This window comes from Nerophis ophidion, linkage group LG03 (assembly GCF_033978795.1).
Source record: "Nerophis ophidion isolate RoL-2023_Sa linkage group LG03, RoL_Noph_v1.0, whole genome shotgun sequence".
Classification (NCBI taxonomy): Eukaryota; Metazoa; Chordata; class Actinopteri; order Syngnathiformes; family Syngnathidae; genus Nerophis; species Nerophis ophidion.
The window spans coordinates 41,248,690-41,265,884 of NC_084613.1; the positions used below are offsets into that span (position 1 = coordinate 41,248,690).

Genomic DNA, 17,195 nt, shown 5'->3' on the forward strand with positions numbered 1-17,195 from the left:
AAATAGTGTGCGACTGCGCAGATTCTCGCTGCACAGCGTTCTCCTACTTGGTCTGTCACTGCGCGCCTTTATCCAAGATGCACTTTCTGGGTGAAGCAAGCCTTAAATGTGCACGTTCCTTGTCAAATCTGGTCTTCCGTGTATTCTCACATCTACATAAGTACTTTCTCTCTTACGCGCTTTTGAAGGCTGAAATAAGTCCAGCGCTCTGGGAAGGTCAGACATTATTTTATCTTTAAAGGAGAACTGCACATTCATTGGAATTTTGATTCGTCTATATTCAATATGAAAGACATGACGACAGATGTATTTTTTAATGCATTCTAACTCGTAAATACACGTAAAAAAAAAGTCAGCTTACAGCGGAGCCATTGGGAAGTCCTCTGTCACCTGTAAAAACCTATCCAAAAAACGGCAAAAATACTTAATTTACATTGCTTGACTTGAATATCCAGCACCCCCCGCGACCCCGAAAGGGACAAGCGGTAGTAAACGGATGGATGGATGGACTTGAAAATTAACCAAGTATAAGTGATAATGTTTTAATAAGCGCTAACGCGGACTATGTGTCAATTAAAGTCGGTGAGTTATCCAACATCGATAAATGGCCATGTGCATGCTTTAAGAGCATTCACACTTTTTGTCGCTTTTAAGGGCTACGCACGTTTTTACCATAGCGGAATGAAAAGAAAGGGGTGAATTAACTTGTCCTCATTTTCTTTGATTCTTTGTGCAGCTATGCGGGGCCACTGGTTTGCGAGTATCACACTGTGCAACTAGTTAGCATGTAGCAGCTAACATAGACTAAATCAGGGGTCACCAACGCGGTGCCCACGGGCACCAGGTCGCCCATGAGGACCAGATGAGTCGCCCGCTGGCCTGTTCTAAAAATAGCTCAAATAGCAGCACTTACCAGTGAGCTGTCTCCATCCATCCATCCATTTTCTACCGCTTATTTTCTACCCAGGCTTAGTATATAAAACATTTATAGAGGTGTTTGGATGTTTTTTTAAGGGTTTTCTAGGCAGAATAGAGCAGCTCCCATAGGTTCAATAGTAAGCTGACATTTGATTGCATTTATTTAATATTTGTAATGCATAAAAAATGCATCTGTCGTTTTGTCTCTCATAATGATTAACGATGGGCAACATTCCAATAAAGTGCAGTTCCCTTTTAAAGTTTGGATGTTGTGTATACCATCCATCCATTCTCTACCGCTTATTCCCTTTGGAGTCGCAGGGGGCGCTGGTACCTATCTCTCAGCTATGATCGGGCGGAAGGCGGGGTAGACCCTAGACAAGTCACCATCTCATCGCAGAGCCAACACATATAGACAGACAACATTCACACTCACATTCACACACTAGGGCCAATTTAGTGTTGCCAATCAACCTATCCCCAGGTGCATGTCTTTGGAAATGGGAGGAAGCCAGAGTACCCGGAGGGAACCCACGTATTCACGGGGAGGACAAGCAAACTCCACAGAGAAAGATCCCGAGCCCGGGATTGAACCCAGGACTACTCAGGACCTTCGTTTTGTGAGCAGACACATTAACCCCTCTGCCACCGTGGAGCCCTTATGTATACCACACATAATAAAATGATCGAACAAACTTTCAGACAACTATTAAATGTACTTCGATCGCTTCATTTGAGAGACAGTTGAACTAAGAGAACCATGATGTAATTCTGAATTGCCTATAAAAAATCAAACTGCAAATCATTTACCCGCTACATGTGTCTCATGCGTAGATGGAACAAGAAGAAGGGGGTGACCACAGCATGAAATACAAGACATCTGCATATATATCAGCTGCGTTTAGACATCCTGGGAATTTTTTTTTTGACTGTTGTCATTGAAATATTTGACTATTTAATAGCAATAGCGTCTATCAGACGCTATAAAATGGACAGAGGTGAACGTCAACAATCTTTTCATTGATCAAATATGATCAAAAAGAGTATAGCAAGTGTAATGTAATGTAGTCAATTTAATTTTAAATGATTGATTGATTTTTTTGGACTGTTTATGTCAAACTGTCTCACACACACAGTTGTCCTAAAATACTTAGAGAGTATTTTTTTCATATTACTGCTTTTGTTTTTTGTGAATAGTCATCGATTTCTGCCTGGCCCGTCGGTTGGTTTGTGATAAAGAATCTAATTACCAGTCTTTACGTCTCACCTGGGCATCAAAGACCAACTGCAACCAACGTAGAGGTAGAGTGACAGCAACACCAACATAAGGTACCGTATGTTGATTTTCTACTAAGGGCAACGTCCTCTCTTCCAGGAAGAGCAGGCCGTGTATCCAAGGGCTACTGTTACCGCCTTGTTAGCAAAGCCTTCTGGAAGAACGAAATCCCGGACTATATGATCCCTGAGATGTTGGTGTGTACTTTAAATATGTCATTGTTTCTTTACGGCATTAGTCTGATGCTAAATGTCTGCTCTCAGCTTGCCCCCTTGACCACCATCATACTGAAGGTGAAGCGCCTGGACATGGGAGACCCCCGGTCCCTCCTCTCTACAGCTCTCTCACCCCCAAACCTCAAAGACATAGTGAGGACTGTGCTCCAACTAAAGGAGGTGGCTGATTATGTAATCTTCTGAATTTCATGACCAGCTCAGGACAAACTTGCAATAATAAACAAGTTGTCTCTGGACATTTTGCTGCTTTACTTCTTAGATGGGGGCCCTCTCTGCTAAACAGGATGGTACATCTTTAAATGAGGATGGTGAGCTTACGTTCCTGGGTCGTGTGCTGGCCCACTTACCTGTGGACCTGTACCTCGGCAAGATGATTGTCCTTGGACACGTTTTCGGCTGCTTAGATGAGTGTCTAATCATAGGTCGGCCTGTCCATGTCATTACCCTTATAAACGTTTTACTGTCTGTTATTTAAGAATTCTCTTTACACAAACTACACTAACAGTAAGTTATGTCCTCAGCTGCTTGCAATTCTCTGAAGAGTTTCTTTGCCATACCGACAATGCAGCAGCTTGCCGGTCACAGGTGAGTCACATCCATGTTTGTAGTCTCTTTTTAGTTTCCGTTGTGTAATGTTACAGGCAATAATACACAGATAATGATCTGTAACTTGAATAACTCACATTCTAGGAGCAAGCTGGCTTTTGCCAAAAGCACCCAAAGTGATTCCATAGCATTTGTCAACACCTTTAAGGTAATGCCAAGGTGTCAAATCAAAAGTACATAATTTCATAGCAGTTTACATTTGTTTTTTAATTCCCACCTTTATGTTAGGCATGGCTTTCATTCAAAAAGAAAGGACAACTAAGAAACATGAAGGTAAACAATCTAAACATGAGATGACCTTAATTAAATACATTTTGATGCCATTTTCTATGCTGACTTTGAAACCAATAATAAAAAAAGAAACTTCCTCTTCTTCTTACTAGGATGAACTGGAATGGGGAAAAGAGAACTTCATACAAATTAAGAGGATCCGTGAGGTACAGCGGCCAAAAGCATTCACTTCCTTGTCATGTATTTGACCTAGAGCCTAATTTATAAAGCTTACTGAACTTATTGTGCCCTGCGATGAGGTGGCGACTTGTCCAGGGTGTACGCCGCCTTCCCCCCGATTGTAGCTGGGGGAAGGCGGCGTTTTGTCGTTTTGCGAGCGGCCCGTCGGTGTGCAGCTCGCACAGCACCCCCCGCGACCACAAAGGGAATAAGCGGTAGAAAATGAATGGATGGACTTATTGCGCACAAAAAATTAGCGTCAAATTTTACTTGTAGAAAAATTCTATGTGGAAAAATTTGACACAAAATAAAGTTAATTTTTGCGTGAAAAAAACAAATGAACTGAAGCACACATAGCTACACGTATATTTCACAATGTTTAATTAAAAATGTATAATCATACTTGCCAACTCTCCCGAATTTTCCGGGAAACTCCAGAAATTCAGCGCCTCTCCCGAAAACCTCCCGGGACAAATATTCTCCCGAAAATCTCCCGGTTTTCAGCCGAGGCTGGAGGCCACGCCCTCTCCGGCTCCATGCCTTCCCTGAGTGAGGACAGGCTTTTTTCACGTCCGCTTTCCCACGATATAAACAGCGTGCCTGCCCAATAACGTTATTCCATACGAGGCGTCCGGCATGCCGCCGATGAGCATGGTGCAGGTGGAGAAGATCTTCTCGGCGTCCGTGATGGCGCACACGTTTAACGCCGACGCCGGTCAGGCTGCTGAGGGTGAAGTAGAAGGGGGCGATGTACGAGCTGCACACCGACGGGCCGCCGACCGTGTTGTTGACATAGGGCAGTGGTCCCCAACCACCGGGCCGTGGCTCAATTGGTACAGGGCCACACAAGAAAAAAATATTTATTTTATTTTTATTATTAAATCAACATAAAAAACAAAAGATACACTTACAATTAGTGCACCAACCCAAAAAACGTCCTCCCCCATTTACACTCATTCACACAAAAGGGTTGTTTCTTTCTGTTAATAATATTTCTGGTTCCTACAATATATATCAACATATATCAATACAGTCTGCAAGGGATACAGTCCGTAAGCACACATGATTGTATTTTTTTTATTAACCTCCGTCGGACAAAATTTCAAGCGTTGCAAAAAGGTTGGGAACCACAGACGTAGGGCATTTCCAGGCATTTGCCCAGCTCATGGAGCCATCCTTGGGGAAGAGACGGGAGGACAACAGAGTGACAAGAACTAAATCATCCAGACTAGAGATAAATTGTATTATGTTTATCTTACCTAAAAATAAATATATTTATTCATTAAAAAAACAACTAAATACATTTTTACTATATTTTGCTAATAACATAAAAAATAATTGTATTTTTATTAGTATTTTGTCTGACTCCTTATTACATCCAGCCATAGAATTATACATTAAAATAAACATATTTGAAGTAATTAATTTTAAATGATCATAATTCATTTAAAATGACCATATTAATTATTAAAATAATTGCTTGTTTATCAACAACTTTAGCATTTTATTCATTAAATCTTGAAGCTGTCAGAAGCCAAGTTATGTTATATTCCTTAAGATTTATTTATGCAAGTTTGAAGTATCAATTATCTAAACACAGTTTTGTTTGCACATTTTCAGGATATACACACACATATATATATATATATATATATATATATATATATATATATATATATATATATATATATATATATATATATATATATATATATGTGTATATAAGGGGTGTGGAAAAAAAATTGATTCGAATAGGAATCGAATCGTTTACGTTGTGCAATTTAGAATCGATTCTCATTTTTAAAAATAAGATTTTTTTTTTTTAAATCAATCCAACAAACCACTACACAGCAATATCATAACAATGCAATCCAATTCCAAAATCAAACCTGACCCAGCAAAACTTAGAACTGCAATAAACAGAGCAATTGAAAGGAGACACAAACACGACACAGAACAAACCAAAAGTAGTCAAACAAAAATGAATATTATCAACAACAGTATCAATATTAGTTATAATTTCAGAAAAGCAGTGATTAAAAATCCCTCATTGACATTATCATTAGACATTTATAAAAATAATAAAAAGAACAATAGTGTCACAGTGGCTTACACTTGCATCACATATCATAAGCTTGACAACACACTGTGTCCAATGTTTTCACAAAGATAAATTAAGTCATATTTTTGGTTCGTTTAATAGTTAAAACAAATTTACATTATTGCAATCAGTTGATAAAACATTGTCCTTTACAATTATAAAAGCATTTTTTTTTTTAATTCTAGTACTCTGCTAGCATGTCAGCAGACTGGAGTAGATCCTGCTGAAATCCTATGTATTGAATGAATACAGAATCGTTTTAAATCGGAAAGATATCGTTTTTGAATCGAGAATCAAATCGAATCGAAAAAAATCGATATACCATCGAATCGTGACCCCAAGAATCGATATTGAATCGAATCGTGGGACACCCGAAGATTCACAGCCTTAATATATATATATATATATATATATATATATATATATATGAGATACTTGACTTGGTGAATTCTCCCTGTAAACATACTCCTCCCCTCTTAACCACGCCCCCCAATGGATACACATGCATATACCTGTAAATATATGTAATGATTAGGGTTGTACGATATACCGGTACTAATAAAGTACCGCAACACTAATTGAATTGGTACTATACTGCTTTTGAAAAGTACCGGTACCGTTCTTTCATCTGCGGTGGTGACTACAGAGCCGAGGCTCATGATGTTGCGTACCAAAACGCACACAGAAGTGCATAGAAGAACATCTTGGAAAGGAAGAATGTCAGAGAACGCCAATTCTACTGGTTAATACAGAGGGCGTGTGAAGCGCAATATGGAGGTATTTGGGCTTCAAATCTAACGGTAAAGGTGACACGTTAAACAAGGAAGCGGCGTGATTCAAGTGTTGCTTTAAAACACACCTCGCCAAATGTTGTGATTAGTATTACCTTCTTGCTTCAATCTTAGGTAAACTTTTAAATGATGATCATTCAGATCTACACAAGGAGTTTAAAGAGTGACAGGTAGTAATGTAGTTGTTACACCTTTCCTGCAGTTTGGCTCTGGTGCAGACGTTCCCTTCAGGGATGTTGTTTTCGTCGGGATAACCGTTAACCTTTACAATATGTCTACTAAGCTCCGCTTTCCGGTCAGAATTCAAGGCCGCCGATTTGTGACAATCTGGTTGCTTTATTATTAGTTTTGCAGTACACAACTCGCAGTGCTGCGCAGTGCATGCACTACTTGTTCCTCTCTTTACTCGCACACTCACTCACTGATGTCACTCACACATGTTGCCATTCTCACAAACACAATTTCAACAATTTCCCTTGTGGCTCAAACAATTGCCTAAGTCCAAGTTTGTCTATAAATTAACAGCTCCTCTGTTCTGCACATGTAGATACGTAGACTCGCACACAGCTGCTAGAATTGATGCCAAATATTAGCAGAGTTAAGACCCATCTAATGTCAATTAATGCAAGTAAAATGACTGAATTTGGTAACAATTTGCAATAGTTTATCTTTAACAGATGTGTGTTTTACTTGCTACATGGCTTATCAGTGTACATTTATCCATAGTTTTGTCTTTATTACTTACTAATAATTGTGTGTTTTTTAAGCATAGGCCAGGATTGGCCACCATAAATTATAAATAATTTAATATTATGTTAATAAAGCTTTTTTTAATCATATTGTAATCTAATATTGATTATGGAAAATTGCAAACTGTTCTTTGTGTGCAACAAGAAAAACAACGGGTTTAATGCCATTCAATTTATATTTTAACCTTCTAAAATTGTTCTTTGAGTGCAATAGGAAACATATTGTATATATTGTATTGTAAGATTTTCTGTTAAAATAAAGGCAAAAATATAAATTTTTTCATAGTTCCCATTATTTGGAAAAGTATCGAAAGTTATCGATATACATTTTGGTACCGGTACCTAATTATTGGTATCGGGACAACCCTAGTTATGACAGCTAGTGTTAAATGTAGGTGGAAATGCTTTACTGACCTTTAGATAAAACCAGCTTTGAAAGTTTGTCTCACTGACATGGCAATTTTCCCAACATTGCAGGTCTTATCAATATGATGCTGTCTCATGGCAAACTAAATAGAGACAAACAACTCAATCAACCCTAGAAGATGGTTGTCAATGCCATACTGTGTCTCACTTATGTGGGCACCCGTGTGAATAATGTCCTAACAATCATTTTCTTCACATGTAATAACATGCTGCAACTGGCACACCTTGACAGTTTGAATATTCATGACAGACTGAATAACTTTCTCTAACAATGTCAGTACATTCTGTACACATAATGAAGGGATAACAAGTCTACCATTATTTCTTAAAGGCCTACTGAAACCCACTACTACCCACCATGCAGTCTGATAGTTTATATATCAATGATTAAATATTAACATTGCAACACATGCCAATACGGCCTTTTTAGTTTACTAAAATACAATTTAAAATTTCCCGGGAGTTTGTCTTGAAAACGTTGTGTAATGATGACGTGTACGCAAGACGTCACGCATTTTTAGGAAGTATGAGCGCTACACACACACACACAGCTAAATGTCGTCTGCTTCAACGGCATAATTACACAGTATTTTGGACATCTGTTTTGCTGAATCTTTTGCAATTTGTTCAATTAATATTGGAGATGTCAAAGTAGCAAGATGGAGTTGGAAAACTTTAGCCTTTATCCACACAAACACACGGTGATTCCTTGTTTAAAATTCACGGAGGTGAAAATATACTATGGATCAGAGCGCGGTCAAGCGAACATGTATCCAGACAAAATGTCAACCAGCAGGTTTGGGTGAGAAAATTGTGGTTAAAAAGTCGCTTCTTACCGGAGAAAAGCTGAGCTTGGGCCGTCCATGAAGCTGCCGTCGACTTCCCTGAGACCTTGGTGTCAACACACCCGTCGAGACAACCTTCCGACTATCACGTACTAATAAACTCACTAGAACACTAGCAACACAATAGAAGGATAAGGGATTTCCCAGAATTATCCGAGTAAATGTCTCTAAAAACATCGGAATCCGTCCCAATGCATTTGCGTTTTTTTTTAAACTCGTTTTTTTTTTTTTTCTTTCTTTTTTTTTGTAGTTCGTCGCTATCAATATCCTCAAACACGAATCTTTCATCCTCGCTCAAATTAATGGGGAAATTGTCGTTTTCTCGGTCCGAATAGCACTTTTTGTTGGAGGCTCCCGTTATAAACAATGTGAATATGTGAGGAGCCATCAACATGTGACGTCATCGTCTGCGACTTCCGGTAGAGGCAGGGCTTTTCTCTTAACACCGACAGTTGCTAACTTTATCGTGGATGTTCTTTACTAAATCCTTTCAGCAAAAATATGGCAATATCGCGAAATGTTTAAGTGTGACACATAGAATGGACCTGCTATCCCCGTTTAAATAAGAACATCTCATTTCAGTAGGCTTTTAACTTAAATAAATGATTAGGTAGAACTTCTGAAACTAAAACAAATCTACGTCACACATTAGTCAAGTGGAATATTTTTTTTGCCACCTATGTGTGTGACACTATTGTCTAGTAAGGGACAGTTCTGAGTTGGTGTCCAGTTGGCATAACCATGCTCGATAACACTTGGCACCACCTCAGAGGCATTCAGAATGCTGTTCTCAGAGTTTCGGTTTAGGCTCCTTATGATAATGATGGTTTTAACCTAATAATTTATTTCGGGGGGGGGGGGGGTTGCTGCTAGCGGGGTGTATAAAATAGTCAGGAAAAGTCATGGATACAAAGGATTCTGGGTATTAGTTGTGTTGGGTTTATGTTGTGTTACTGGGAGGATGTTCTCCCGAAATGTGTTTGTCAATCTTGTTTGGTGTGGCTTGACAGCATGGCGCATATTGCTAAGAGTGTTAAAATTGTTTATATCACAACCATTAGTGTACTCTGTCACCCAGTATGCCTTGCAGTCATGTGTGTGTTGCTGCGGAAGCCACACACATCATGTTGCTGGACTGACAAGCAGATCGTACATACTGTAGAAGGCGATAAGGCCAATGGCTTCATAGCACGCCCTAATACTTTTTATCTGGGTGACTGCCGGCAGTCATTCTAGAGAATATTAGCGTCTCCTATTGTCTTCTTTACTTTGTGACACGGGTCTTAAATGACTCTTTGAATGGTAAAGGATACCGATCCCAGAACCATGTAAATCAAATATTTCCGGATGGTTCAAACGCCACCCGCCCAAATTTAATTAAAATCTATTTTTTTGTCATTTCACCCGCCCGACCCGCGGACTCCGCGGATGAGACCGCAAATCGCGCATCTCTAGTACCCGCACTCTTTTACTATGAAGCCATGCTCTTGTAACACTTGGCTTGACAATGCCTTACTGAAATAAGTCCATGATAACGTTGCTTGGATGGCAACACATGTTGCTCCAAAACCTGTATGTACCTTTCAGTATTAATGGTGCCTTCACGAATGTGTAAGTTGCCCATGTATTGGGCACTAATACACCCCCATACATCACAGATGCTGACTTTTGAACTTTGCGCCTACAACAATCCGGAAGGTTCTTTTCCTCTTTGTTCCGGAGGACACTGAGTCCACAGTTTCCAAAAACAATTTGAAATGTGGACTTGTCAGACCACAGAACACTTTTACACTTTGCATCAGTCCATCTATGATAAGCTCGGGCCCAACGAAGCCGGCGGCGTTTGTAAGTCTTGCTGATAAATGGCTTTCACTTTGCATAGTAGAGTTTTGACTTGCAGATACAGATGTAGCGACAACTTGCAGTGATTTCTCCAGTTTCTCTGAACCTTTTGATGATATAACGGACCGTAGACGGTGAAATCCCTAAATTCCTTGCAGTAGCTCGTGGAGAAATGTTCCTAAACTGTTAGCCTGTTCACCTGTGGGATTTTCCAAAGAAGTGTTTGATGAACCACTCAACTTTCTCAGTCTGTTTTGCCACTTCTGTTTTTATTTACTATTTACACAACGTGCCAACTCCACTGGTTTTGTGTTTTGTATAATACATTAGCATTTCAATTAAGCTTTAGCATTGGATCATTCACACACAATTTCTATAGAAATGGCTATATAGTTAAGTACGTTACTCTACATATTGTAGTCAAAAGTTAGCCAACATTTAGCCTACACTTACTATTGATTGGGTTAAAAACAATGCTTTTCAGTTATTAAGACGCAAGCCCCCCCCAAATAGTGGGCCTTCCCACTATTTGAGAAACACTGGGTGAAATCAACTTCTCCATTGTTACTTATGAATTCAATATATTGTCTTAGCTCTTGCCTGCTACCTATCCAGGTTGCAGAGTTGTATGAAGATCTGAAAAGACGTGTGCAACAGTTTAACATGTGCGTGACTGACAACACCCAGCTCTCTGACTACACCAGCATAAATGAACAGAAGTTCATCCTTCAGGTTATTACTGAACTTACTTAATGTCTGATGTCAGGGCTGTTAAGGCATATTTACCTCTCTTATACTTAAGGTTGTCATTGCTGGTGCCTACTACCCAAACTACTTTGTCCAGAGGGAAATCGATGAAGACTTGGCTTCCAGGGAGCTGAGTGGTTTGAACCACAGAACAACTGTGATGGTAAGTTTACTCTGACATATAAAAGAAATATAGCCCACCTTCTTCCAATTTTCTGCACAAAATAATGGCCTTAGCAAACATACTCGCATTAGCTTTGTATGTGGTCAGGTATTGATCGCTATTTAGCAAAGTTTAGATGTTAATGTCAGCTATCATTGAATGTATATTCATAACAGAACTACACATCTGCAAATTTTTAGTTGCTTCTCTTGGACTATTGTGTATTTGAACGCAATCCCTGCGTGTACGCGTGAGTGACAAGTCTAAACTTTATAAAAACTCCTCGGACCGACGATCAGGATAGTGTAATTTAGTAATTGTAAAATAAAGACATGTATGTTCTGTCAAACCACCCATGGTAACATAGGGTAGCCGGTGGTGGTGTTATCTTTTGGTTTAAAAAAATGTACTGTAACTGTTAGTAAGTTGCAAATATCCCCTTTAAATACCATGCCGGCAAGCATAGATTTGAAGTTATCAGTAGATTAATCAGTGCCTGTAGATCAACCTTAGTATTGATAAGTTGATAACATTATAGCATGGTAGGTGCGACTACATTTCAAACTGTAGTGTTAGTTGTGCTTGTGTTGCAGGTTTGGCTGAATCTACTGTAGGAAATGTGTATTGCGTGATTTTAATACCACGTCATATGTTGCAACCAGGTGAGGAATCTCCCTCCGTACAGTTTTCTGTACTACAAACAGCTGCAGTCTCTGTTCCGCCAATGTGGACAAGTCAAAGCCATTTACTTTGAGAGCTCCAGGTACTGAAATGTGTATTAGGTTTTATATACATTATGTGTAAAATCAGTAAAATATGACTATGTATGCTTGGATGCACAGAGCATATGTGGAATTCTACAAGACATCCCAGGATTCTGCAGTGCTCCCTGAGGTGATGCTCGCCCTCATTTTGGCCCAGCAGGGATCTGCCTTGGAATTGTCTGTTTACCCAATGGAACAAATAGAAAAATGCGTAGGCAGCAGACCAGTATCTCACATGAAATATGCACGGTACAGTTCTTCTAAGACATATCCTGTTTTGCCTCTCTGAGTAAATTGATAAACTTGCTGCCTGCCAGGCAGTGATAGAATACACAAATGTTAACACTGACCCTCACTTTGTGCAGGGTAAACGTTGACTTCCAAAGCCAGTCTGTCTTTCCAGTGGGAGTAGTGAGCAGCACCCTTGAGCCGGACAAACTGCCTCCTAACCGCTTGTTTGTGGTCAGCGTTACAGAGGTCTGCTTGCCTCCCTCACCTTAATAGTTTATAAACTCTACATACTCTTCTGTTTCATCTAGACATAATTGCAAATGTTTTGGTCACTGGGTGCAGGTGGTGGATGTGGGCCATTTCTGGGGCTTCCTGGCAGATGAAGCCAGTTTGGAAAAGCAGCGCCAACTGACAGGAGAGATCAACATGCGCACACTGCATCCTATAACTTTGTCGCTCTATCCTAACCTTCTGTGTTTGGCGCCCTACTCTGAGATCAACAACCAGAGCCTCTACTACCGGGCAAAGATCCTGCACATGCGTGGAAACACAGTAGAAGTAACTAATCAACTCTGAGTCATCATCCAATCACATTTTCATACACTTAGGGTCTTATTTTTGGAAGGTTTGCATGTACTAAAGAGCACACGCAAAGCTGATCTACTATGTGTGCAAAGTGGGTTTTCTGTGTTTGCCGCCCTACTCTGAGATCAACAACCAGAGCCTCTACTACCGGGCAAAGATCCTGTACATGCGTGGAAACACAGTAGAAGTAACTAATCAACTCTGAGTCATCATCCAATCACATTTTCATACACTTAGGGTCTGATTTGTGGAAGGTTTGCGTGTACTAAAGAGCACACCAAAGCTGATCTATGTGTGCAAAGTGGGTTGTGTCAAGTGAGCAGAATATGGCGTGTAATACAATTTGCATCTCGCTCTTAATTAATATGCAGAACAAATGCTGATCATCAAAACATCCACAATTCTGGGAGGAGAAAATGCAAATATAATTATTACACGCAGTGTGATTTATAAACACTCATCACTGTTTTGCGATCACTATTTTACGTTTTAAGCACGGGTCAGAAGGACGTCCTATATAACACCGACGCATGTGGCTGTGAGAGAGGAGGTGCTCATGCTGGAAAGACAGGCGGATGTATACCAAATCATCTGTCCTATTTGTGTGTTTCAACATATTTGGACTGACAAAACTAAAACATTTTAGACCGTCTATTCAGCTATTTGCTTTTATACTTTTATAGCTGCTGGATGACTAAAGGGGCTGATTAACATGTAATAAAATTGATTTGTTTTGCTGTCATTTAAAACATTTTTTTATGTTTGTTTTTCTTTTAATGTAGGAACTGTATTGCTATAATATTTCTCCTACATGAAAAGACGTATTTTATTTTGCATTTTCTTGCATTAGAATAATTCTAGACACACACATGCGCTGACGAGTCACAGCTTTATGCACAAAATTGTCAGTGACTGCAAGTTTTTTGTTGTCTAGATTGTGATTTAGAAAAGGTGTTACGTATTATAGATGTGTGCTGCTGGTTCAACATATTGCACACAGGTAGGAACATGAACGAATGTGCAGTAAATGAGTGTCGGTGTTAATATAAACGCACAATCATTTAAATAAGGCGGTCTGCTCCACTTTTCAATTGCACACAAACTTAGTAGATCACACACAACATTCATTGTAGACGCTGTTTTATTTTTTTATACACGCTGTTTAGAGCATGTTATTTGGATCTTAGTAAATCAGGCCATTACATTTAGGATTTATAACTCTGATGTACTCAACTCATTCTTTTCCATGTACTGCTTTACCGGGCATGTGTTTGTTGACTTAAGGGATTGTACCAGAGTATGTTCCTGCTCTGCAGGTGTTCTTCTTGGACTTTGGTAACACAGCAGCTGTCTCATGCAACACCTTGAGGGAGCTACCATCTGACCTCCTGCATCACCCCATGCAGGTGGCAAAAGGGGGACTCATCACATGGCTCCTTTTTCCCGTCCACATAGTGAATAAACCATTATACCATTTTCTTTCTCAGGCTCAGGAGTTCCAAATTACTGAAATGCGTCCATCAGCCGAGTCTGTCATCTTTGGGAACCAGTGGAGCAGCCGTGCTCGTCAACGGTTCATGGCGCTTGTGAAAGACCATTTGGTCATTGTGTCGCTTTACTCCATTCTCAATGGAATAATGCGTGTACAACTGCTCATCGGCGGCGAGACGTCAAACAAAAGCCTGGCTGATATTTTTGTGGAGGAGGGCCACGCCGTCATTGCTCAAGAGAGCTTTGACTCGAAGGTAACTGTGCGTTTGGTTGTTATTGACTATAAAAAACCGCATGGTTAACTGGAATTTGCAATTCTGTTAGAAATGTCCAGGATGAGCAGTGTGTGTGGATGGTGGCACGGTTTAAATCGGATGCGAGATGTGGGATATGCAGTAGAATGTAAAATGCCCTTTCATTGTCAATAGGGAGAAAATTCCTTGGGAAAGGGAAGAGGGTAATGATGATAATAATAGTAATTCTGGATTAAATATATGTAGCGCTTTTCTGGACACTGATAGCGCTTCACAGAGAAGTGAGAACCCATCCTTCAATCACACCCGGTGGTGGTAAGCTACTTTTATAGCCACAGCTGCACTGGGGTAAATTGACGGAAGCGTGGCTGCCAGTTTGCGCCTATGCGCCACTCTGACCACCACCCCATCATTCATCATTAATTTACCATTGTGAGCGGCACTGGGGGCAAGAGTGAAGTGTCCTGCCCAAGGACACAACGGCAGCGTTTTGGATGTCAAGAGGCAAGGAGCGAACCTGCAACCCTCAGGTTTCTGGCACGGCTGCTATACCCACTATGACATGCCGCCTCAGTGTGGGTGGATGGTTGAAAGGTCGGAGTCGGGTTTAAAAATGGCGCAAAATTTCGAGGCTTTGGGGCATATGTGTCAGTCAAGGCCCACGAGCCCGATCTGGGCCGTGAATGATTTATTTATGGCCCTCGGGATGATATTTGATTAGTATTAAAACTGGCCTGCAGACTACAGCCGCCTGCTGCTGTTTTGCACGCATCAATACTCCATTCTTCACAACGTAACGGTAGCCTGCAAACTCACTGCAGCGCCACAAGTGGGCCTCAGCTTCATTATTCATCAGCATTCGGGGCAGATGTCAATTTTCAGCAACCCTCTTCCCCAAAAATGGCTAAATGCGAAGCGGACGGTGAGAACAGGCAGTTTCAGGCCCGCCAGCAGGTTTAATTTGGCCAGCAATGTCCTAAATGATATGAATGGGTTGATGTTGGAATTTTAGGAATTGGTTGAAAAATATTGACAGTCTAACAGTTTGAATGGAGAATGGGTATTTTAGAATTTCGGGAAAACCGGCAAATTGTGCGAAAAAACTAAATTAGCTTTTGTTGTCCCAACTAAAAATAATGTTTCGCAGGTAAAACACTCAAACACAGTTGACAAATATCAACTGTGAAAACTTTTGAAAAAGAGGAGAATATAGGGCTTTGAAATTTTGGGAAATCCTGGAATTCTTTTCAACTTGGATAATGTTGGTTTGATTTACCGAGGTGTGTGGATGGTGGAACGGTTCAAATCCGGGGGAGTAAAGAGGGAGTTGTGTATGTTTGAAAATTGGCCCATTCATTTTCAATGGGGAAAATGTTCTGGCAAACCGGGAATTCCGGGTTATCTGTGAAATGTATTTTTTATTTTTTGGGGGCGCTTACGATGCCGAGTTTTGCCGAATGTTTTTATACTTCAACAGTTCTGATCGGATGCAAACTGAGCTGTGGGTTATTCCATTATTTTTTGGAGTAATTAGGTGAATTGTTCATACTTTATTTTAAATAAAGATGTACTTCATATTGGCTGATCAATTATATTTCACACTATTAAGTTTAAATACGTGTGCAGATATAGTGTGCATTTTTCACTCTTCATTTTTCTCTCGTTCTGCAGCAAAACAACGAGATGCTGGTTTCTCTGTACAAAGACATTCAAACAGGAATATATGTCCCCAATGCCATCAGCAGCTCCTGGAAAGATCGCAAGAAAGAAGAGAAGGAGCTCATCGACTGCCTCCTCTCCCACTTTTCCAAAAGCCGCACGCTTTACTCTAGAACAAAGGCAAGTTAAAAAGCTAGCTTGGAGCACAATTTAGCATCCTATACCCTAAGTCATACCTACTTAACTAGCGGCCGGAGGGCCAAATCCGTCCTGATAATGACACCATACCACCCCTCAGATTCAGTTTAAAACTTAGGAGACAACCATTTTTGCTGCACTTGTGCTGCAAAATTGTCTACCAAAAAATGCCATACTTTATAGATAAAAACCTAAAACCTGTAATAGACCAAATCATTTTGCAGCACACACGTTTGGGGAGATTTTGACAAGGTGGGGTGGCTGGTTGTTAATAACATAAAAAAAAAAAAATAGAACAGACAATTTTTGCAGTAAATTCCCAAAAAAATACTGAGCGTGCCCCTGTTGTATAGAGGAACTTGGACCACAGTAAACACATTGGCAGATCCTTGCATTAACATTTCAAACTTGCTAACAAACATAGAACTCTGGGGTCCAAACTTATGATTTACATAATTAAGGAATTCCTCTAGGCACCCGTTCAAGACCTCTCTTTTTCATAATTTGATTCTTGTAATTAAGTTGTTGCTGTGATAAGTCAGCAGTAATTTGTTCAACTTCTTTAGTCATACTAATAGTGTGTCTCAAGGTTAAATATTAGAGCCTCTCTTTTTCATCATTTGGGCTATTGAGTTATCAGACTCCTATTTTTGAAGGAGGTCTTTAAAACAGCAGTGCCTTTCTGTAACTCTGACAAAAAAGGCCAAAATCAGGACGCAGTTTCTCTGTAATATGCAAAATTAAACTAAAAGGGAAGGAAGTAGTTCGGTGCCCAGGTCTTTAACTTTCTGGAAATGTGCCCCCCAAAATAATTTGGTTGAATATCCCTGCCCTAAATCATCCAATTAAAAAGGAGTTATAAA

General features: G+C 40.0%; 1 protein-coding gene across 5 annotated transcripts in view; it reads left to right on the forward strand.

The window, feature by feature from the left end:
- tdrd9 (tudor domain containing 9) overlaps positions 1-17,195 on the forward strand; it is a 116,916-nt gene that overhangs the window by 96,398 nt on the left and 3,323 nt on the right. For 3 of the 5 annotated variants that reach the window (XM_061895204.1, XM_061895208.1, XM_061895209.1), the window contains 17 exons: positions 2,116-2,220; positions 2,294-2,391; positions 2,458-2,589; positions 2,690-2,852; positions 2,952-3,015; positions 3,121-3,184; positions 3,265-3,309; positions 3,420-3,473; positions 10,856-10,972; positions 11,043-11,150; positions 11,813-11,913; positions 11,993-12,163; positions 12,280-12,391; positions 12,488-12,703; positions 14,047-14,136; positions 14,218-14,475; positions 16,147-16,314. In XM_061895204.1, the coding sequence (XP_061751188.1) occupies positions 2,116-2,220; positions 2,294-2,391; positions 2,458-2,589; positions 2,690-2,852; positions 2,952-3,015; positions 3,121-3,184; positions 3,265-3,309; positions 3,420-3,473; positions 10,856-10,972; positions 11,043-11,150; positions 11,813-11,913; positions 11,993-12,163; positions 12,280-12,391; positions 12,488-12,703; positions 14,047-14,136; positions 14,218-14,475; positions 16,147-16,314 (2,066 nt within the window). The remainder of the gene's footprint in view (positions 1-2,115; positions 2,221-2,293; positions 2,392-2,457; positions 2,590-2,689; positions 2,853-2,951; positions 3,016-3,120; positions 3,185-3,264; positions 3,310-3,419; positions 3,474-10,855; positions 10,973-11,042; positions 11,151-11,812; positions 11,914-11,992; positions 12,164-12,279; positions 12,392-12,487; positions 12,704-14,046; positions 14,137-14,217; positions 14,476-16,146; positions 16,315-17,195) is intronic. The other 2 variants (XM_061895205.1, XM_061895207.1) reach the window with 2 other exon arrangements.